The sequence below is a fragment of the Chlorocebus sabaeus genome, chromosome 19 (genome assembly GCF_047675955.1).
Source record: "Chlorocebus sabaeus isolate Y175 chromosome 19, mChlSab1.0.hap1, whole genome shotgun sequence".
NCBI lineage: Eukaryota > Metazoa > Chordata > Mammalia > Primates > Cercopithecidae > Chlorocebus > Chlorocebus sabaeus.
The window spans coordinates 26,770,783-26,792,462 of record NC_132922.1 but is presented as its reverse complement, the minus strand read 5'-3'; the positions used below and the strand labels follow the sequence as shown (position 1 = coordinate 26,792,462).

At 51.9% G+C, this 21,680-nt stretch overlaps 2 protein-coding genes across 4 annotated transcripts; both read left to right on the top strand.

The window, feature by feature from the left end:
* Positions 1-6,608: 6,608 nt before the first annotated feature.
* Positions 6,609-9,054, top strand: VPREB3 (V-set pre-B cell surrogate light chain 3). Its single transcript, XM_007975087.3, has 2 exons — positions 6,609-7,466; positions 8,598-9,054. Exons 1-2 carry the CDS (start codon positions 7,418-7,420, stop codon positions 8,918-8,920), a joined length of 372 nt encoding a protein of 123 aa, XP_007973278.1. The 5' UTR covers positions 6,609-7,417; the 3' UTR covers positions 8,921-9,054.
* A 1,594-nt stretch (positions 9,055-10,648) lies between these two features.
* Positions 10,649-20,649, top strand: ZNF70 (zinc finger protein 70). 3 transcript variants are annotated; one of them, XM_037995428.2, is made up of 2 exons: positions 10,649-10,779; positions 15,949-20,649. In XM_037995428.2, the coding sequence occupies exon 2, from the start codon at positions 16,028-16,030 to the stop codon at positions 17,366-17,368; it is 1,341 nt and encodes a 446-aa protein (XP_037851356.1). In that variant the 5' UTR covers positions 10,649-10,779; positions 15,949-16,027; the 3' UTR covers positions 17,369-20,649. The 3 variants fall into 3 exon arrangements, with proteins under 3 accessions (XP_037851356.1, XP_037851357.1, XP_007973277.1); XM_037995429.2 differs by having other exon boundaries at positions 10,653-10,755; XM_007975086.3 differs by lacking the exon at positions 10,649-10,779 and adding an exon at positions 10,800-11,049.
* Positions 20,650-21,680: the final 1,031 nt, after the last annotated feature.

Sequence of the window (21,680 nt, the reverse complement as noted above, 5' to 3'; positions counted from 1 at the left end):
CTTCCCAAACTTATTTAAACATGGGGCGGCCAGGCGCAGTGGCTCATGCCTGTAATCCCAACACTTTGGGAGGCCGAGGCGGGCAGATCACTGGAAGTTGGGATCTCCCCAGCCTGAGCCAACATAGCAAGGCCTCATCTCTGTAAAAATAAAAACATTAGGCCGGGCGCGGTGGCTCACGCCTGTAATCCCAGCACTTTGGGAGGCTGAGGCGGGTGGATCACAAGGTTAGGAGATCAAGACCATCCTGGCTAACACGGTGAAACCCTGTCTCTACTAAACAAATAAAAAAAAAATAGCCGGGCGTGGTGGTGGGCACCTGTAGTCCCAGCTACTCAGGAGGCTGAGGCAGGAAAATGGCGTGAACCCGGGAGGCAGAGGTTGCAGTGAGCCGAGATCGCACCACTGCACTCCAGCCTGGGTGACAGAGCGAGGCTCCATCTCCAAAAAAAATAAAAAATAAAAAATAAAAAAAACATTAGCTGGGCGTGGTGGCTCACACTTGTAGTCCCAGCTCCTCGGGGAGGCTGAGGCGGGAGGATCACTTGAGCCCAGTTCAAGGCAGAAATTAAAATCATACCACTACGCTTCAGCCTGGGTGACACAGTGAGACCTTGACTAAAAAAAAAAGACAAGGCCGGGCGCGGTGGCTCAAGCCTGTAATCCCAGCACTTTGGGAGGCCGAGATGGGCGGATCACGAGGTCAGGAGATCGAGACCATTCTGGCTAACACGGTGAAACCCCGTCTCTACTAAAAAATACAAAAAACTAGCCGGGTGAGGTGGTGGGCGCCTGTAGTCCCAGCTACTCGGGAGGCTGAGGCAGGAGAATGGCGTGAACCCGGGAGGCGGAGCTTGCAGTGAGCTGAGATCCGGCCACTGCACTCCAGCCTGGGTGACAGAGCGAGACTCCATCTCCAAAAAAAAAAAAAAAAAAAAAAAGACAAAAAACAGTGCCCTCTTTTTTTTTTTTTTTTTTTTTTTTTTTTGAGACGGAGTCTAGCTCTGTCGCCCAGGCTGGAGTGCAGTGGCGCAATCTCGGCTCACTGCAAGCTCCGCCTCCCGGGTTCACGCCATTCTCCTACCTCAGCCTCCCGAGTAGCTGGGACTACAGGCGCCCGCCACTGCGCCCGGCTAATTTTTTTCTATTTTTTAGTAGAGACGGGGTTTCACCATGGTCTCGATCTCCTGACCTTGTGATCCGCCCGCCTCGGCCTCCCAAAGTGCTGGGATTACAGGCGTGAGCCACCGCGCCCGGCCTTTTTTTTTTTTTTTTTTTTTTTGAGACGGAGTCTCGCTCTGTCGCCCGGGCTGGAGTGCGGTGGCCAGATCTCAGCTCACTGCAAGCTCCGCCTCCCGGGTTCCCGCCATTCTCCTGCCTCAGCCTCCCGAGTAGCTGGGACTACAGGCGCCTGCCACCTCGCCCGGCTAGATTTTTGTATTTTTTAGTAGAGACGGGGTTTCACCGTGTTTGCCAGGATGGTCTCGATCTCTTGACCTCGTGATCCGCCTGTCTCGGCCTCCCAAAGTGCTGGGATTACAGGCTTGAGCCACCGCGCCCGGCCATTTTTTTGTATTTTTTTAGTAGAGACGGGTTTTCACCGTGTTAGCCAGGATGGTCTCGATCTCCTGACCTCGTGATCCACCCGTCTCGGCCTCCCAAAGTGCTGGGATTACAGGTTTGAGCCACCGCGCCCAGCCACAGTGCCCTCTTTTTAACTCACAGCCTCCAGAATTCCCTTGGGGAGGCTATATAGCCCCTTCCCAGGTACCACTCCATTCTTGACACCTCCTCAGGGTATCTCCATGACAGTCAAGATAGAGTCTCTTGATTCCCTTCTTGGTGGCGATGAAGCGGAGATCCTTGGATGGCAGATGGTGACTATCAGAGCTGAGGCTCCAGGCCTGGAGTGGTCTTTCCTTCCAGATTCTGGCTCCAGGCACTGGAGGATCCACACTTACAGTCTCCTGAACTGTATTCTGCGGGACGTGGGTCCCCAGATATGGTTCTGTCCTGGGGAAAAGTGCCCCATGTTTGTTTGTTTGTTTTGAGATAGAGACTCATTCTTGTCACCCAGACTGGAGTGCAATGGCACGATCTTGGCTCACTGCAACCTCCGCCTCCTGCGTTCAAGTGATTCTCCTGCCTCAGCCTCCTGAGTAGCTGGGATTACAGGCGCCCGCTACCACGCCCAGCTAATTTTGTTTGTATTTTTAGTAGAGATAGGGTTTCACCATGTTGGCCAGGCTGGTCTCGAACTCCCGACCTTGTGATCCACCCACCTCAGCCTCCCAAAGTGCAGGGATTACAGGCATGGGCCACCTAGCCCCTCTCATGTTTTTGTTTGTTTGTTTGTTTGCTTGCTTTTGAGACGGAGTCTCACTCTGTCGCCCAGGTTGTAGTGCAACCTCAGCTCACTGCAGCCTCTGCCTCCCAGGTTCAAGCGATTCTTCCGCCTCAGCTTCCCTAGTAGCTGTGATTACAGGCGCACACCACCAAGCCTGGCTCATGTTTTGCGTTTTTCGTAAAGATGGGGTTTCACCATGTTGACCAGGCTGGTCTCGAATTCCTGAGCTCAAGTGATCCCCCCGCCTCTGCCTCCCAAAGTACTGAGATTATAAGCCTGAGCTGCTGCACCCAGCCTTATTATTATTTTTTGAGACAGAATCTCACTCTGTCACCCAGGCTGGAGTGCACTGGCACAAACATGGCTCACAGCAGCCTCAAACTCCTATGCTCAAGTGATCCTCCCACCTCAGGCTCCTGAGTAGCTAAAACTACAGGTGTGAGCCACCACGCCTGGCCAATTAAAAAATTTTTTTTGTAGAGACAGGGTCTTGCTCTGTTGTTCAGGCTGGTCTCAAACTGCTGGCCTCAAACGATTTTCCTGCCTTGGCCTCTCAAAGTGCTAGGATAACAGGTGTGAGCCACCATGCCCAGTGTCACAATTATTTTCTGATGTTAGCCTTACCTTACCTGAATAATAATAAAACCGATTAAAATGGTGCACTCTTGTGAGGCACAGTGGCTTATGCCTGTTATCCTAGCACTTTGGGAGGCTGAAGGAGGAGGATCGTTTGAGGCTGGGAATTCAAGACCAGACTGGGCAATATAGTAAGACCCTGTCTCTAAAAAAAAAAAAATTTTTTTTTTTTTTTGAGATGGAGTCTCACTCTGTTGCCCAGGCTGGAGTGCAGTGGCGCGATCTCGGCTCACTGCCAACTCCACCTCCTGGGTTCACACCATTCTCCTGCCTCAGCCTCCCAAGTAGCTGGGACTACTGGGACTACAGGCGCCCACCACAACGCCCGGCTAATTTTTTTGTATTTTTAGTAGAGACAGGGTTTCACTGTGTTAGCCAGGATGGTCTCGATCTTCTGACTTTGTGATCCGCCCACCTCGGCCGCCCAAAGTGCTAAGATTACAGGTATGAGCCACTGCGCCCGGCCTACAAAAAAATGTTCAAAATAATTAGCTGGACATGGTGGCTCACACCTGTAGTCCTAGCTTCTTGGGAGCCTGAGGTGGGAGGATCACTTGAGCACAGAAGTTTGAGGCTACAAATGAGCTACGATCACACCATTCTACTCCAGCCTGGGCAACAGAGCAAGACTCTGTCTCAAAATAAGTACATCAATTAAATAAAAACAAAAGAATTAGTCAGGCATGGTGGCATGCACGTGTAGTCCTAGCTATTCGGGAGGCTAAGGCGAGAGGACTGCTTGGGCCCAGGAGTTCACGGCTGCAGTGAACTATGATCAGGCCGTTGTACTTCAGCTTGGGTGACAGAATGAGACCTTGTCTCAAAGAAAAAAGAAAAAGAAGGCTGGCCACGGTGGCTCATGCCTGTAATTCTAGCACTTTGGGAGATGGAGGCAGGAGGATCACGAGGTCAACATAGTGAAACTCCATCTCTACTAAAAATACAAAAATTAGCTGAGCATGGCGGTACGTGCCTGTAGTCCCAGGTACTCGGGAGGCTGAGGCAGGAGAATCACTTGAACCCAGGAGGCGGAGGTTGTGAGCCAAGCATCGCACCACTGCACTCCAGCCTGGGCAACAGAGCGAGACTCTGTCTCAAGAAAAACAAAAAGAAAAGAGAAAAGAAGAAAAGGAAAGGAAAGGAGAGGAGAGGAGAAGAGACGGGAGGGAAGGGGAGGGGAGGGGAGGGAGGGGAGGGGAGGAAAGGGGAGGGGAGGAGAGGGGGGAAAAGTGCCATTGAAAACATAGTTTGTGGCCGGGCACGGTGGCTCACGCCTTTAATCCCAGCACTTTGGGAGACCCAGGAAGGTGGATCACGAGGTCAGGAGTTTGAGACCAGCCTGGCCAACACAGTGAAACTCCGTCTCTACTAGAAATACAAAAATTAGCTGGGCATGGCGGTGCATGCCTGTAGTCCCAGGTACTCGGGAGGCTGAGGCAGGAGAATCACTTGAACCCAGGAGGCGAAGGTTGTGGTGAGCTGAGCATCATGCCATTGTACTCTAGCCTGGGTGACACAGCGAGACTGTCTCAAGAGAAAGGAAAAGAAAAGAGAAGAGAAGAAAGGAAAGGGAAGGGGAGGGGAGGGGTGGAGCAGGGGGAAGTGCCATTGAAACATAGTTTGTGATCGGTCGCTTTCAATCCCAGCACTTTGGGAGGCAGAGCAGATCATGAGGTCAGGAGATCCAGACCAGCCTGACCAACATGGTGAAACCGACCAACGTAGTGAAACCCCGTCTCTACTAAAACAAATACCAGCTACTTGGGAGGCTGAGGCAGGAGAATCGCTTTGAACCTGGGAGGCGGAGGTTGCAGTGAGCTGAGATCGCACCACTGCACTCCAGCCTGGGCAACAAAGAGCGAAACTCCGAAACTCTGTCTCAAAAAAAAAAGAAAGAAAGAAAAGAGAGTTTGTAACTCAAAGTTCCCCTAAAAAAGGGAGTACACCAAGGTGTGCCACACAGGAAGCAGAAGGAGTGGGAGGAACTGTGGGCAAGGGCCTCTATTGTGGTTTCCAAGGCTGGGCCCGCAAGTTTAGGACTGAATAATTAAAGTGGATTCTGGAGCATGGGCTGTCCCTAGTTGTCTGGTGCATAGACCTGGAGAGATTAGGGCAGGTGGAGTATAAGAGCAGATTAAGGAGGGAGTTGAGGGGGTTGGGATTAGTTGACTTGCGTTTGAAAAGCATGCTTTCAGAAGAGTTATTTACTCTCATGGCTGGGTGAGGTGGCTCATGCTTGTAATCCCAGCACGTTGAGAGCCCAAAGTAGATGGATCATTTGACGTCAGGAGACTGAGATCAGCTTGGCCAATGTGGTGAAATCCCATCTTTACTAAAAATACAAAAGGAATTAGCTGGGCCTGGTGGCGCATGCCTGTAATCCCAGGTACTTGGGAGGCTGAGGCAGGAAAATCACTTGAACCTGGGAGGCAGAGGTTGCAGTTAGCGGAGATAGCGCCATTGCACTCCAGCCTGGGCGACAGAACGAGATTCTGTCTGATAAAAAAGAAAAAGAGTTATTTACTATCTATAGAGACTGGGTAACCCTGGGAGGGTCAGTCCCACAATGGTCAACAAGGCCCCAGATCACAGAGCACTGGAATACAGAAAATAAATGACATGGTTAATCCACCCCCTGTGGCCAGCACTTAGCAAATAGGTCCCATCTTTGCATTTTCACAATCCTCAGGCTGGCATTATGCTTAACTTCATGTTCCAGATGAGAAAACTGAGGCACAGTGGGGGGAAGTAACTTGGCCGAAGTCATGCAGTTAAGAAGAGCAGGAGCTAGGATTCAAACCCAAGTTCAAAACCATCTCAGCTACTTGGAATCCTAGCAAATTAAAGGTGGTGATAATGTCAAGTGCTGGTGAGGATGCGAAGTCACTGTAAACTCTCTTACTCTGCTGGTGGAAGACCAGGTTGGTACAAACACATGGGGAACCCTGGCAGACCTAGTAAAGCTAAATGTATTCTTTCCTTGCCGTCTGGCAGCTCCTTTCCTGGGTGTCTCTCCATCACAAATGAGTGCACCAAAAGACATGGACAGAGACATTCACAGAAGTTTTATTTGTAACGGCCAAAGACTGGAGAGCATCCAAATGTCTAACAATAGGAGAATGGAGAAACTGATTATGGTGCATTCACACAACGGATTACACACAGCTGTGGGCATGAATGAAATATTGCTGCACACACATGGATCACTTTCATCATGTTCAACAAAAGAAGCGGCACAAAAGAGGGCACACTATCATTGCACTTATAGTTGAAGCTCTAGAGCAGGCAAAAACTAATCTAAGGTGATAGAAGTCAGAATGATGATTCCCTTGAGGGTGCAGGTCATTTTTAACTGAGGGGGCCTCAGGGGAGATGGAGATGTTCTTTTTTTCTTTTTGAGACGGAGTCTCGCTCTGTCACCCAGGCTGAAGTGCAGTGGTGCGATCTTGGCTCACTGCAACCTCCGTCTCCCGGGTTCAAGCAATTTTCCTGCCTCAGCCTCTCCAGTGTTGGGACTACAGGCATCCCCCACCATGCCCAGCTAATTTTAGTATTTTTAGTAGAGATGGGATTTCACCATGTTGGCCAGGCTGGTCTTGAACTCCTGACCTCAAGTGATCCGCCTTCCTCTGCCTCCCAAAGTGCTGGGATTATAGGCGTAAGCCACCGCCCTCAGCTGAGATTTTCTAAATCTTGATCTGGGTGGAGGTTGCAGGAGTGTGTGTGTGTGTGTGTGTGTGTGTGAGCGCGCACACGCGTGCATGTGCGGGCATACATACATATACATAAAATCATCAAGCTATACACTTAAGATTTATGCATTTTACTGTATGCTAGTTGTACCTCAAAAAAAAAGTGGATTTCTTTTTTTTTTTTTTTTTTTTTTTTTGAGACGGAGTCTTGCTCTGTAGCCCAGGCTGGACTGCAGTGGCCGGATCTCAGCTCACTGCAAGCTTCGCCTCCCGGGTTTATGCCATTCTCCTGCCTCAGCCTCCGGAGTAGCTGGGACTACAGGCGCCTGCCACCTCGCCCGGCTAGTTTTTTGTATTTTTAGTAGAGACGGGGTTTCACCGTGTTAGCCAGGATGGTCTCGATCTCCTGACCTCGTGATCCGCCCGCCTCGGCCTCCCAAAGTGCTGGGATTACAGGCTTGAGCCACCGCGCCCGGCCAAAAAAGTGGATTTCTACCTGCTATAACTGCACATGAGGACTTCTGGGCTCCTGTTCTTGGAAGGCCTTGTGGTGCCAGTACCCTGGCATTTCGGAAGATGGGGCTTGGCCATTGGGCTCCAGTCACCGCCCCTCCTTCCTCAGTCAATAGGCTGATTTGCATGCTCTGTTGTGGTCCAGTGGCCTTCCCAGCCCTGTGCCTCAAAGCACCTGGAGCATATAGCCTTGCAGAACTTCTCCTTGCCTGCCTCCCTGCCTCTGACCATGGCCTGCTGGTGCCTCAGCTTCCTTCTGATGGGGACCTTTCTGTCAGGTGAATCCTCCCTGGGCCTCACTCACCTGGGTGTGGGGTGGGGAACAGTACTGGCCCCAGAAGGCCCCTGCAAGGAGGCAGATCGATGGGGACAGTAGAGCAGGTCCTGGGAGGGGAATTTTTTTTTTTTTTTTTTTTTTTTGAGACAAGAGTTTTACTGTTGTTGCCCAGGCTGGAGTGCAATGGCGCAATCTCGGCTCAATGCACCTCCACCTCCTGGGTTCAAGTGATTCTCCTGCCTCAGCCTCCTGAGTAGCTGGGATTACAGGCATGCGCCAACACACCCGGCTAATTTTGTATTATTAGTAGAGATAGGGTTTCTCCATGTTGGTCAGGCTGGTCTCAAACTCCTGACCTCAGGTGATCTGCCCACCTCAGCCTCCAAAAGTGCTAGGATTACGGGCTTGAGCCACCGCACCTGGCTGGGAGGGGTATTGAGGTAGAGGGGTGACCTGGCTTCAGGCAGCTCTGCCCTTGACCTGGGGCAAATCACTTCCCTGTGTGGGTCTTGATTTTCCCATTTGTGAACGACCAGGTCACTAGAGCCCTGGACTCTGACTTTGGGTCTCCTTAGTTTTTCACAGGGGAAGCTATTGTGGGCTGGTCCCTACCCCACAGGGCCTGAGGCCATCTAACCTCCCTGAGAGGTTCCCTGCAGCCAGTTGCCCGAGGCTGAGTAGATGTGTGGGACAGCCCAGGAGGTTCCTGGGGTTGGTTAGTCTGTATTCAGGGTTTGGAAGAGCTGAAGTGAAGTGGGCGGGGAAGTGGGGGAGGAGGGGTGCAGTTCTGCAGAGAAACGTGGATGGGTAGCAGAGGGACCTAGAGGCTGCTAGTCCAACCTTCTGAGCTCTGGGCCTTTAACTGAACACGGATCCTTTAGGGTATGGCACTAATGGGGACTTGGGGGCTAACTCCAAATCCCTCACTCACAAAGGAAGATGGAGGTCCAGAGAGGGCACCCTAAGTCACACAGAACCAGGCCTCCTGCACCCCATTCATTGCTAATCCCATAGCACTGGGCTATGAGCCCTTTGGAACTGGGAGTCTCCATGGAGTCCAACCAAGCTTTCACAGGGCAGGGGTGGGAGAGAAGGAGTTCAGGCTGGGCCTGAGTATGTTTGTGTCTCTCAGTCTCCCAGACAGTCCTGGCCCAGCCGGATGCACTGCTGGTCTTCCCAGGCCAAGTGGCTCAACTCTCCTGCACGCTCAGCCCCCAGCACGTCACCATCAGGGACTATGGTGTGTCCTGGTACCAGCAGCGGGCAGGCAGTGCCCCTCGATATCTCCTCTACTACCGTTCAGAGGAGGATCACCACCGGCCTGCTGACATCCCTGATCGATTCTCTGCAGCCAAGGATGAGGCCCACAATGCCTGTGTCCTCACCATCAGTCCCGTGCAGCCTGAAGATGACGCGGATTACTACTGCTCTGTTGGCTACGGCTTTGGTCCCTAGGGGTGGGGTGTGAGAGGAGTGCCTCCCCTCTGCCTCCCGTTTCTGCCTCTGACCTTGGGTCTGTTTTTAACTTTCTCTGAGCCTTGTTTCCCCCTCTGTAAAATGGGTTAATAATATTCAACATGTCAACAACAGCTATTGTGAGGGTCATGAGATCCTGGCTGAAAAATGTTACTGTCATGGGTCTGGGAGTTGAAGACCCACTCTCGGGGTGGGTTGCAGTGTGCAGGGAAATGGGGATTCTGGGGACTGTTGTCAAAGAGGAAGCACCTGAGACTCTTGAGGCATGGCCCAGACTACCCCCTGGCCCCCTGGGGACTCAAACTGGTAGCCTGACCTTCCTGTGACCTGAGGAGCTGGAGGGAGAAAAAGGAACCAGCCCTTCACGCCCCCAACTCTGCATGGTTGGTTATGGTCCAAGGGTTATGGCTCTAGGGTGGCTGGTCCCCATGGAACTCAGGCTGTTGGCTTGGGGAGGGGCAGCCACTGCCTATGGCTTGGAGTCTGTGCCCAAGGCCGGACAGAGCATTGATGGGGCAGGAAGGCAGGTGTGTGTAGGTAGCATGGGGGGGCACTCGAGCGCCATGGCTGAGGGTGCTGAAGGCAGGTGGGCAGACGGCTGGGGCAGAATCTCTTTTCTCAGGACAGTGTGTTCTCCTGATGTCCTGTGATTGGGCCAAGGTCTGCGGAGGGAAGCTCTCCCACAAGCTGGGCAGCTGCACCTGAGCTGGGGCGGGCATGGGCAGAACACCGGGTGGAGGAGTCAGTCTTGCCATCAGCAGCAAGGAGCGGGTGGAGATTTTTTTTTTTTTTTTGAGATGAGTCTCGCTCTGTCGCCCAGCCTGGAGTGCAATGGCACTATCTTGGCTCACTGCAACCTCCGCCTTTCAGGGTCAAACGATTCTCCTGCCTCAGTAGCTGGGATTACAGGCGCGTGTCACCACTCCCGGCTAATTTTTCGTAGAGACAGGGTTTCACCATGTTGGTCAGGCTGAGTCTCGAACTCCTGACCTCGTGATCCAACCGCCTCGGCCTCCCAAAATGCTGGGATTAAAGGCGTGAGCCACTGCGCCCGGCCAGGGGGGCGGAGATTTCAATATCACATTCCTCTTCCCTCCCGGTGCGCCTGAGAGGCAGCGCTTCAGGTCGAAGTCAGCCCTGGGATGCAGAGAGTTGCAGGGCTCAGGGTCCTGGGATGGTCCCGCAGACACTCCTAGCTCTTCGCCTGCCCCTTCTCATCTGTTTCTGTTGGGGGCGGGGAGGGCAGGCAGGACCAGGGCTACCTTTGAAACAGGTTGAGGGAGGGGGATCCTAACAGGACCCCGGTGCCTGTGTAGAGTGACAGGGTCGACAGCTCTGGGGCTCCACTCTCCCTTCCCTGAAGACCCCAGCTGCTTCAGTAGCTTCTGGCTTGCACCCAGCCCCAGCGCGAATGCCCCGAGTGCTCGCGGCTCGAGGTCCGCCCGCCCGTCCCGACCTGTTTCCTCCTCTACTCTCCTGCCAATGCCTGCCCATCTCTTGTTTCCCGGACGGCCAGAGCCACCATGCCGACCGGAGAGGCTCTCCTGACTCGGGTCCTTATGTCCCGGGGCCCGGGGGCTACCTGCGGCAAACCCCGGCGCTGTGGGACCACCGAGACGCCGGGACCTCCGCGAGGCCTAGAGTGGTCCCGGAAGTGCCCGCGGGCCGGGGGCGGGGCTCTTGGCGCTCGGGCGGCCGCGGGCACAGCGTCAGCAGCTGCCGCGGAGCAAGGCAGCGTCGGCCGCGTCGGCCGCGGGTTGGAGCAGCTCAGGTGCGGCCCCGCCCCGCCCGCCTGCGGCCCCGCCCCGGCTCAGGTGAGCTGCCCCTCCCCGGCCCAGGTGAGTGGCCCCGCGTCCGTCGATGTGACCCGAGTCCGCCTGACCACCTGTCCCTCCGGTGGCCCTGGGTGCGCGTGTCCCCAATAGCGGGGAAGCCTGTAGGGGCGCCACGTCGCCGCCTGGGCAGCGTGTGCGGGTCCGTGGCCACTCTTGGGCCCCCAGCCAGGAAACCTTGACTGCACTAAGGGTTTGCAGGGTGCCCAGGCCCTAGGGACTCTCTGGAGGATGGGATGACAGATGCAGAAGGACCCGGAGAAGGCCCCGACAGAGGTGGGAAGCATGGAGTTCCAGACCTTTGCATTTTCGGTCCAAAAACACTTAACATGTTGTGGGAGACAGATAAAGGGTTACCAACTTTTTATCCTGAGTGGAGACTTCAGCGTGTAGAGGCTACATAGTGGGAATGGAAAACCTCTACGGAGGGAAGTTTGAGAACACCAGGATTTAACAGGTGGGCGGAGGAAGAGTTGCAATCTAAAGATATCAAGAAAGAGAACTTGGAAGGCATGAAAATTGGGAAGAAAGCGTTCAGAAGCCAAGGGAAGAAAGCGAGGGTGGGGATGGGGTTGGGGGGGGGGTAGCTCAAAGCTTTCATGCACCCAGGTAGGCAATGTGGGCGGGTGAAGGGATATTGTCATATCTTCGTTTTTCAAGAGAAAGCCAGAAACCTACTGAGTTTTAAATATTGGCAACTAAGGAAAATGAACAGGAAAAGCCGAACTCTTCGAGAGCCAAACATAACGTAGCAGGATCTCCAGGCTGCCAATTTGCAACCTCTGAAATGAAGGGTTTTGAGAAGGAGGTATTGGAGAGCAGTGCCAGATGGGGTGGGAAGGTGAGGACTGAGAAGAGAGGGACTTGGCAATGAGGAGGTCATCGGATGCCAGAGCTGAGGTCCCAGCTGAAATCGGAAACTCGAAATTTGTCGTGGTGCCATACATAGTTGTATGATTTTTCTTGGCAACATTTAACAACTTAGGAGGAACTGGTAGAGAAGGCTGGGACTTAGGGGCTAGTTGCAGCCCGACGAGGAGGTGAGGAGCATGGTGCTGGAGCGTGAGAGTTAAGTGACGCGCATAGTATAGAGAGAGTCTAAGCTGGATGGAGAAGGGGTGGAACTGGCAAAGGAGAACTAGAGTAAAAGTGGCTTGGATTTCATGAGGTTGAAAAGCACAAATTGAGTGAGAGAGCTGGAAGGGTTGGAGATTGTGGGTTGCTGAAGAGGGGCGGAGGGGGAGAGGAGTTGAAATGATCTAAGAATTTTTGAAAATACTTTAGGTCTGGGCGAGGGGGCTCATGCCTGTAATACCAGCACTTTAGGAGGCCGAGATGGGTGGATCGCATGAGCTCAGGAATTCGAGACCAGCCTGCGCAACATGGCTAAAACCCGTCTCTACAAAAAGTACAAAAATTAGACAGGTGTGGCACGTGCCTGTAGTCCCAGCTACTTTTTTTCTTTTCTTTTATTTTTTTATTTTTTATTTTTTTTTTAAGACAGAGTCTCGTACTGTCGCCCAGGCTGGAGTGCAGTGGCGCGATCTCGGCTCACTGCAAGCTCCGCCTCCTGGGTTCACGCCATTTTCCTGCCTCAGCCTCCTAAGTGGCTGGGACTACAGGTGCCCACCACCCAGCCCGGCTAATTTTTTTGTATTTTTAGTAGAGACGGGGTTCACTGTGTTAGCCAGGATAGTGTCCCAGCTACTTAGGAGGCTGAGATAGGAGAATCACTTGTGCCCGGGAGCCAGAGGTTCCAGTGAGCTGTAATCATACCCCTGCACTCTCCTGGAGAAAGAAAATACTTTAGTTCAGTCCTGTTTTAAAAATATATCCAGTCTTTCTATTGGCTGAAAAATCATTTTAAAAAATCATTTCTGGGCCAGGCGTGGTGGCTCACGCCTGTAATCCCAGCACTTTGGGATGCCAAGGCGGGTGGATCACCTGAGGTCAGGAGTTTGAGACCAGCCTGGCCAACATGGTGAAACCCCGTCTCTACTAAAAATACACAAATTATCTGGGCCTGGTGGCGAGTGCCTGTAATCCCAGCTATTCAGGAGGCTGAGGCAGGAGAATTGCTTGAACTCAGGAGGCGGAGGTTGCAGTGCACCGAGATTGCGCCGTTGCACTCCAGGCTGGGCAACAAGAGTGAGACTCCATCTCAAAAAAAAAAAAAAAATCATTTCTGCTGAGCATGGTGGCTCATGCCTGAAATCCAGCACTTTGGGAGGCGGAGGTGGGAGGATTGCTTGAGCCCAGGAGTTCAAGACTAGCCTGGGCAACATAATATTATCTCATCTCTACAGAAAAATTAAAAAATTAGCTGGGTGTGGTGACATGCCCCTGTAGTCCCAGCTACTTGAGAGGCTGAGGTGGGAGGATCAGTTGAGCCTGGGAGGTCAAGGCTGCAGTGAGCGGTGATTCCACTCCTGCACTCTAGCCTGGGTGACAGAGTGAGACCCTGTCTCAACAACAAAAAAATTTTTTTTCAAGTAGAAATGAGTTCTGACTATTCTGGTTAATTTAGTATATATATTTTTTAAGGCAGTTACTCCCTAGATTCAGTATAAGGATAATAGTACCTTTGTATAGAGTTGTGAAGATTAAATGAGGTGCCATGAAGGACCTATTAATGCCTAGCACATAGTAGGTGCTCAGTGAATATGAGCTGTTGCTATCGTTATTGTGTCACCTGAAGACTTTGCCTTTATCTAGCACAGAATTTTCTGAATAGAGCTCTTTGGGGCTTCTTCAGGGGCCACAGCTGGGAGGGGGAGTGCTGAGTGGGCTGTTCTAGCTTCCTTCATTGTTCCTGCTAAGGCGCCCTCCTTCAACTGGAGCAGCTCTGCTTTTGTCTGTTTTATTTATTTATATCTCCTAGACCAGCGATCCCCAACGTTTTTGGCATCAGGGACCAGTTTTGCGGAAGACAATTTTTCCCTGAATGGGTGGGGGACATGCGGGATGGTTTTGAGATGAAACTTCCACCTCAGATCATCAGGTGTTAGATTCTCACAAGGAGTGCACAACCTAGATCCCTCATATGCACAGTTCACAATAGGGTACAAGTTCCTATGAGAATCTTATGCCGCTGCTGATCTGATAGGAGGCAGAGCTCAGGCTGTAATGCTCACTCACCTTCCACTCACCTTCTGCTATGCGGCCCGGTTCCTAACAGGCCACAGACCGGTGCCTGTCCCCCACCCTGGGAGTTGGGGACACCTGTTCTAGACAGTTGACTTATTTGACTAAAGTGTTCTTTGACCAAAAAAAGTGACAGTTCTAGCACAAAAACAAATGGCTTTTCCTCCATTTGGTCACTTATTCAACAACTGTGTTCATTGGAATTGTGCTTTTGTGCTGGGGACTGGAGCTTCTGAAATGAAGGAGCGCAGTATTTGCCCTTAGGGAATTTTCAAGCTAATGGTGGGGGCCTGAGATGGTGAACAACCTGAGGGTGCAAAGAAAAGGGGACATTTGGACAAGTCCTGAAGGATGAGCAAGTGGCAGTCTGAGAATGGTCCTTACCTGTTAGGACCAGACAACAGGAGTGCAAATTAGTCATCGAGCTGGAAAATTGGAAGTGTTGGAGGGACCAGCCTGGGCAATACAGTGCGACCTCATCTCTACAAAAAGCAATAATTTAAAAAATTAGCAGAGTGTGGTGGCATACACCTGTAGTCCCAGCTATTCAGGAGGCTGAGGTGGGAGGATCACTTGAGCCTGGGAGGCAGAGGTTTCAGTGAGCCAAGATCACATCACTATACTCCAGCCTGGGCAATAGGGCAAGAGCCTATCTCAAATAAAAAAGAAGAAGTGTATGGGAGAGACAGGCAGGAGGTGGATTGGAAGGGCCAGGTGTGAAGGAGTTGGGCTGTCACAAGATCCTAAGAAGAGAACCACCAGGCCAGGCACGGTGGCTCACGCCTATAATCCCAGTACTTTGGGAGGCCGAGGCAGGCAGATCACTTGAGGTCAGGAGTTTGAGACCAGCCTGACTAACATGGTGAACCCCAGTCTCTACTAAAAATACAAAAATTAGCCAGCATGGTGGTGGGCACCTGTAATCCCAGCTACTCGGGAGGCCAAGGCAGGAGAATCACTTGAAATTGGAAGGCAGAGGTTGCAGTGAGCCAAGATCGCGCCACTGTACTCCAGCCTGGGCGAAAGAGTAAAACTCCATCTCAAAAAAAAAGAAAAGAAGGGGACCACCATAATCCATAATCAGGCTTACATTTTAGATATTTGACTCTATTCTTAGTGTAGGGCGTGCACCAGAGGGAGAGGTGGAAACCGGAGGTCAGCAGCTAGTTTGGAGGTGAGCACTAAAAAGATCCCAGGAGGTAGCACTGAAGCCTGAGCTGCAGAGTGGCAGTGAGGACTGAGAGACAGAGACGCTGCCCATGCAGCCTCAGGAAGTAGATAGGAGGGGACCAGTTGGGTGAGAATAACAGCAGCTATGCTGGCTCCCAGGCTGGGGCACTTGGCTGGAGGGAGTGCGGCTGAACTAGGGTAAGGGAAGAGCTCTCTTTCTCTTTCCCAGTAAAACCTGCCCCCAATGTCACCCAGTAGCTGGAGTCTTGCTCCTTATCTGCAGTGGCCCCACTTCCTGGTTGTTGTTGTTGTTTGAGACAGAGTCTCGCTTTGTCACCCATGTTGGAGTGCAGTGGGGTGATCTCTGCTCACTACAGTCTCTGCCTCCCAGGTTCAAGTGAGTCTCCTGCCTCACCCTCCCTAGTAGCTGGGATTACAGGCATCCACCACCACACCCGGCTAATTGTTTTGTGTTTTTAGCGGAGACGAGGGTTTCACCATGTGTCCAGGCTGGTCACTCCTAACCTCTAGTGATCTGCCAGCCACGGCCTCCCAAACTGCTAGGATTATAGGTGTGAGCCACTGTGCCCAGCCCCCACTTCCTGTTTTAGCTCACCTTTCTGAACACCTTCAGCCCGTAGAGTCTATACACCATGATGTGGCACTTGATTGTGTCTATCTGTCTGCCTTCAATTGTCTGTGGTAAGCAAAACCTGCCTCTAACTCATTTGGGATCATCTTCAGGGCAAGATTGTGTCTTATGCATATTTGGTTATTTCTAGATTCTAGGACAGGAAGCAGGCATTTAGGACATGAGCTGCTTGACTCGCTGACTTGACAGCGTTCCTGTTTTCTTTTCAGATTGTCAGAACAGTAAGTGTGGCCCAAAGAAGAACATTTTTAAAGAATTACAACCATTGGGGATGATAGCAGATTCACAATGGAGGTTCCCCCAGCAACCAAGTTTGGCGAGACCTTTGCATTTGAGAACAGGTTAGAGTCACAACGAGGACTTTTCCCAGGGGAGGACCTGGGGGACCCTTTTCTTCGGGAAAGAGGTTTGGAGCAAATGGCTGTGATCTACAAGGAGATCCCTCTTGGTGAGCAAGACGAAGAACATGATGATTACGAGGGGAATTTCAGTTTGTGCTCAAGCCCTGTTCAGCATCAAAATATCCCCCCAGGAACCAGACCCCAGGTTGATGAGCTCTTCGGACAAACCTTCCTCCAGAAATCCGACCTCAGCGTGTGTCAGATAATCCACAGTGAAGAACCCAGTCCATGCGATTGTGCAGAAACAGACAGAGGGGACTCAGGACCTAACATGCTTCACAGAACCCCACAACCAGCCAAGCCCTACGCGTGTCGAGAGTGTGGGAAGGCCTTCAGCCAGAGCTCACACCTGCTCCGACACCTGGTGATCCACACCGGGGAGAAGCCCTATGAGTGCTGTGAGTGCGGGAAGGCCTTCAGCCAGAGCTCCCACCTGCTCAGGCACCAGATCATCCACACCGGGGAGAAGCCCTATGAGTGCCGGGAGTGTGGGAAGGCCTTCCGCCAGAGCTCAGCCCTCACGCAGCACCAAAAGATCCACACGGGAAAGAGGCCCTACGAATGCAGGGAATGTGGGAAGGATTTCAGCCGGAGCTCCAGCCTCAGGAAACACGAACGGATTCATACAGGAGAGAGACCTTATCAGTGTAAGGAATGTGGGAAATCCTTCAACCAGAGCTCAGGCCTGAGCCAGCATCGAAAGATCCACACCCTAAAGAAGCCTCACGAGTGCGATCTCTGTGGGAAAGCCTTTTGTCACAGGTCACACCTCATCCGACACCAGCGGATCCACACTGGGAAGAAACCATACAAATGCGATGAGTGTGGGAAGGCCTTCAGCCAGAGCTCCAACCTCATTGAGCACCGCAAGACCCACACCGGCGAGAAGCCCTACAAATGCCAGAAGTGCGGGAAGGCCTTCAGCCAGAGCTCCTCCCTTATCGAGCACCAGCGCATCCACACCGGTGAGAAGCCCTACGAGTGCTGTCAGTGTGGCAAGGCCTTTTGCCACAGCTCTGCGCTGATCCAGCACCAGAGGATCCACACTGGCAAGAAGCCCTACACCTGCGAGTGTGGCAAAGCCTTCCGGCACCGGTCCGCCCTCATCGAGCACTATAAAACCCACACCAGAGAGAAGCCCTATGTGTGCAATCTGTGCGGCAAGTCCTTCCGGGGGAGCTCACACCTGATTCGCCATCAGAAGATTCATTCTGGGGAGAAGCTATAGAAAGAGGAGCCCACACAAAGCTTGAAAGCCTGTGCTAGATGGAGCCCTTATTCCACATCGCATGGTCTCCAAGACCCCACCTACCTCCCTGATGCTGAATGGAAACCCTCCAACCTAAGCGCTCTTGAACATCCCACTAGCAGGAAGGCCCCACGTGGCCCCCGGCCAAGCACGCCAGCTCTCAGCAGGTTTTCTGCGTGGAAGGGAAGGCGGGGCGATAGGGAGGGCAGCTGGAAAAGAGAGCTGGCCTTCAGTTTCTCCTTGCATTTGACTCCCAAGCCTACAGGATTTCATTTTACCCTGTCTTCGCTTTTCCCAGAATCCAGAAGAAGGATAAATGCCAAGAGGGAGAAAGTTGAGTTAAACCCAGGAAAATATCAAATGAACTCTTTAAATCAGGCTGCAGTCTGGCACTTTTAGAAGACAGAAACCACACTCACAGTCCAAATCAGTGGAAGAAAAATGAATTCAAAAGTAGAAGTGTCAGCAGCAAAGTGTAATTTTCTCACTGGGTTGGGCATTGGTGGGGACAACCAAAACAGGTCTGCAGAACAAAGGCAGGTCTGGAGGGTGGGTCTTGGGATGGGGGGTACGGGTGGTGAGCCCCTGGGCATGGTCTCTTAACCCTCTCCTTAGCCCTAGGGCAGTTTCCCTCAGACAGCTCTATTATAGGAGGATAGAGATTTGATCGTGTTGGCCGGAGGATGTTTGACACCTGGCTGTGACTCAGCCTGGGCACTGGACGTGACTGCCCTCCAGGAATAATCCCTCCCTGAGACAGTGTCCCCAAGACCACAGTGTGCCTTGGACATTAGCAGGGCCTGGGTCTGGTCTGGTCTGACAATGACGCAGCCCTCCTGCCCCAGTGTCAGGGGACCTGGGAAGCTGGGTGGCTTGTTGGAGGAGGCCGTGTTCTAATCAGAAGGTCTAGGTTCAAGTCCTAGTTCCACCCCCTCCTACCTGCGTGAACTTGAACAAGTTGTGTAACCTCCCTGGGCTCCATTTCCCCATCCAAGAGTTGGGGTAATGGGAACTGGCCACGTGCCTCTAAGGGTTGGTGCCAGGCTGCCATTCAGAATGCAGCCATGGTGAAAGTGCTTTGGCAACTGTGAGCAGTCATGGTGACTGAGGACAGATTCCCAGAGTGACCCCTGCCCCACCCCAGTGCATTTCCGCAGACTGGAGAGATGTTCCCATCTGGTTTGTGAGCGGTGGGACCTCTTATTGAAGAGAGCTTTCCCTTCCTCCGCCCCTTGCAGCCTGGGCTGTGTATGCCTGCGGATGCACTGTCCCACACAAGGACACTTCCTCTTGGACGCCATCCTGAGCCTCCTGTAGCAGCAGTGTCATTCCGCACTTCCATATTCTGTCTTCCCCGCCTGCCAACTAGGAGTTCATGTGGGGCTTGTTTAAACAGTACCATTGCCTGTGTCCCACCCGGCCCAGTTCAGTCAGCCCCAGTGGCGGCAGGTTTTAAAGCTCCCCAGGTGATTATAACTTCCTAGTGTGCAGCCAGGCTGTGGGCCCTGTGCTGGGCTTTTTTTTTTTTTTTTTTTTTTTTTGAGATGGAGTTTTGCTCTGTCTCCAGGTTGGAGTGCAGTGGCATGATCTCTGCTCACTGCAATCTCCAACTCCTAGGTTCAAGCGATTCCCCTGCCTCAGCCTCCTGAGTAGCTGGGACTACAGGCGCGTGCCACCATGCCTGGGTAATTTTTTGTATTTTTAGAACAGACAGGGTTTCGCCATGTTGGCCAGGATGGACTTGATCTCCTGACCTCATGATCTGCCTGCCTGGGCCTCCCAAAGTGCTGGGATTACAGGCATGAGCCCCCGCGCGTGGCCCGTGCTGGCCTTTTATGCATCGCTTGACAGCTTCCAATGTCAGCCTGCTGGCTTTGGCTGAGCAGAGCTTGAAGGCCATTCTGTCTCAGTGCTCCCACTCCCTGCTCCCTGTACCAGGAGCCTCAGGGATGGGCTCAGGCAGTGATGGTCAGTTGACCGCTTGGAAAGTGTTTCCCTGGAGCCTCGAGGATCTCTTTAGTCCTGACTTCCCTCGGGCTCCTCAGAGGTAGTGGGGAAGGAGGCAGTCTAGGCTGTTTTGAAGTTTCCTAAACATTTATGGCTGGGCTAACATAACTTCGTCATGGTAACACTGGCTATTTCAGCTGATCAGAAGCTCAGCATGGCCATTATGCCTAGTTTTGATGAATAAACATGGGAAAGCCATAATTAAGTTGGGCTTGATAGGCCAGAGATTTCCAAATGACAGATATGATAGGCTGGAGAGGTCATGGTGGGAGTTCCGGTCATGCCTCTGTCCAGCCCCTGTCTTTGCTACGTATGTGAAACATTTAACATTTAACTAGCACTCCATTGTCCACCAGAACCCTCTGTGTGACCAGTTGGACCAACTGGGTGGTGCCCTGGGCACTGCCTGCAAGTGGCCTCATTTCAGGTGTGTCTCTATCAAGAGTGAAGAGAGAATGCTAGGATGCAGTTGGGACAGCAGGCGACATCAAGCAGGGGCCCCTGAAAGATCTACCTCCTCTTTACCCCTGCCCCTCTCCCCCACCGTTATCATCTGGCAAATGTCTGTTACCTACCTTTGGTCTCTCCCCATCCTTCCTGCACACCCCAGCCAAACTGATTTTTAAAGCATCACTTTGCACAAGTCACCACTCTCCTTAAAACTAACTTTCAGGAGCTTTTCGGCACATAAAGCCTCGTTTCGGCCAACCTGCGTTACCCACTCTGAGCAAGCCACATGGAGTTCAGGCTGCCCCTGCTCACCTCAGCATCACTCCCAGCTCATAATTCTGTGCTGTTCTTGCATTTCGAAATATGCACTTTCTCCTCCTCTCCCTCCCTCTCTGTTTCTAATTTTTGTGTAACATGGAGATGAAGATCCCCTCTCCCCCAGGGGTTAACAGATAAACATGATAAGACCAGGTACTTTTCTTTTTTGGAAGTATGACCAGAGCCCCAGAGCCTCATTCCCTCTGTTCAAATTCTTTCCTTGTTTTTTTTTTTGTTTTTGTTTTTTTTTGAGACGGAGTCTCGCTCTGTCGCCCAGGCTGGAGTGCTGTGGCCGGATCTCAGCTCACTGCAAGCTCCGCCTCCCTGGTTCCCGCCATTCTCCTGCCTCAGCCTCCCGAGTAGCTGGGACTACAGGCGCCTGCCACCTCGCCCGGCTAGTTTTTTGTATTTTTTAGTGGAGACGGGGTTTCACCGTGTTAGCCAGGATGGTCTCGATCTCCTGACCTCGTGATCCGCCCGTCTCGGCCTCCCAAAGTGCTGGGATTACAGGCTTGAGCCACCGCGCCCGGCCCAAATTCTTTCCTTGTTTTATAGGTCGTTTTTTTTTTTTTTTAGACAGAGTCTCACTGTCGCCTAGGCTGGAATGCAGTGGTGCTGTCTTGGCTCACTGCAACATCTGCCTCCTGGGTTCAAGTGATTCTCCTGCCTCAGCTTCCTGAGTAGCTGGGATTACAGGCATGCACCACCACGCCTGGCTAACTTTTGTGTTTTTAGTAGAGATGGGGTTTCACCATGTTAGTCAGGCTGGTCTCAAACTCCTGACCTCCTGATCTGCCTGCCTTGGCCTCCTAAAGTGTTGGGATTACAGGCGTGAGCCATGGCGCGTGGCCGGCTTATTAGATATTTATTTAAAACCCTCTCATTCTATTTAGATTCTCAAACAGTGTAAAGTTATAAAAGATCATCCCTGGCAATATTTTAATCAGTTGTCTTTTAATTTAGTTGTTCTTTGTTTTTGTTTTTGTTGTCCTTTTTTTTTCTTTTTATGGCAGTGGTTTACTTAGATGTTGTTGAGTAGTACAAAACTCCAACTCTTGCTTTTATTTACTACTCTCTTTGTTTTGTCAGCGTATATGTGTTCTCTCTCCTTTTTGTTTGTTTTTTTACTTTATAATTCTAAGATTACTTGGATATAATTAATCATATTTTAAATATTTGTAGTAAATGTAGGTACTTTGGTCTATGATTTTTGTTTTGTTTTGTTTTTAGAGGGAGTCTCGCTCTGTTGCCCAGGCTGGAGTGCAGTGGCATGATCTCAGCTCACTGCAAGCTCTGACTCCCGGGTTCATGCCATTCTCCTGCCTCAGCCTCCAGAGTAGCTGGTACTACAGGCGCCCACCACCATGCCCGGCTAATTTTTTTTTTTTTTTTAAACAACAAAAATTTATTCTCTCAGCAGTTTGGCCCCAGTGCCTATGCACTTCAGCATTACACCATGCACACTGCCTTAAAAGACACCCTGTGTCCTCATAAGACACACAGAGAAGAGAGACAC

Coding starts and splice junctions, on each gene's coding strand:
- VPREB3 (XM_007975087.3), top strand. CDS start 7,418: ATGGCCTGCTGGTGCCTCAGCTTCCTTCTGATGGGGACCTTTCTGTCA. Junction 7,467..8,597: donor GATGGGGACCTTTCTGTCAG/GTGAATCCTCCC, acceptor TGTGTCTCTCAG/TCTCCCAGACAGTCCTGGCC.
- ZNF70 (XM_037995428.2), top strand. CDS start 16,028: ATGGAGGTTCCCCCAGCAACCAAGTTTGGCGAGACCTTTGCATTTGAG.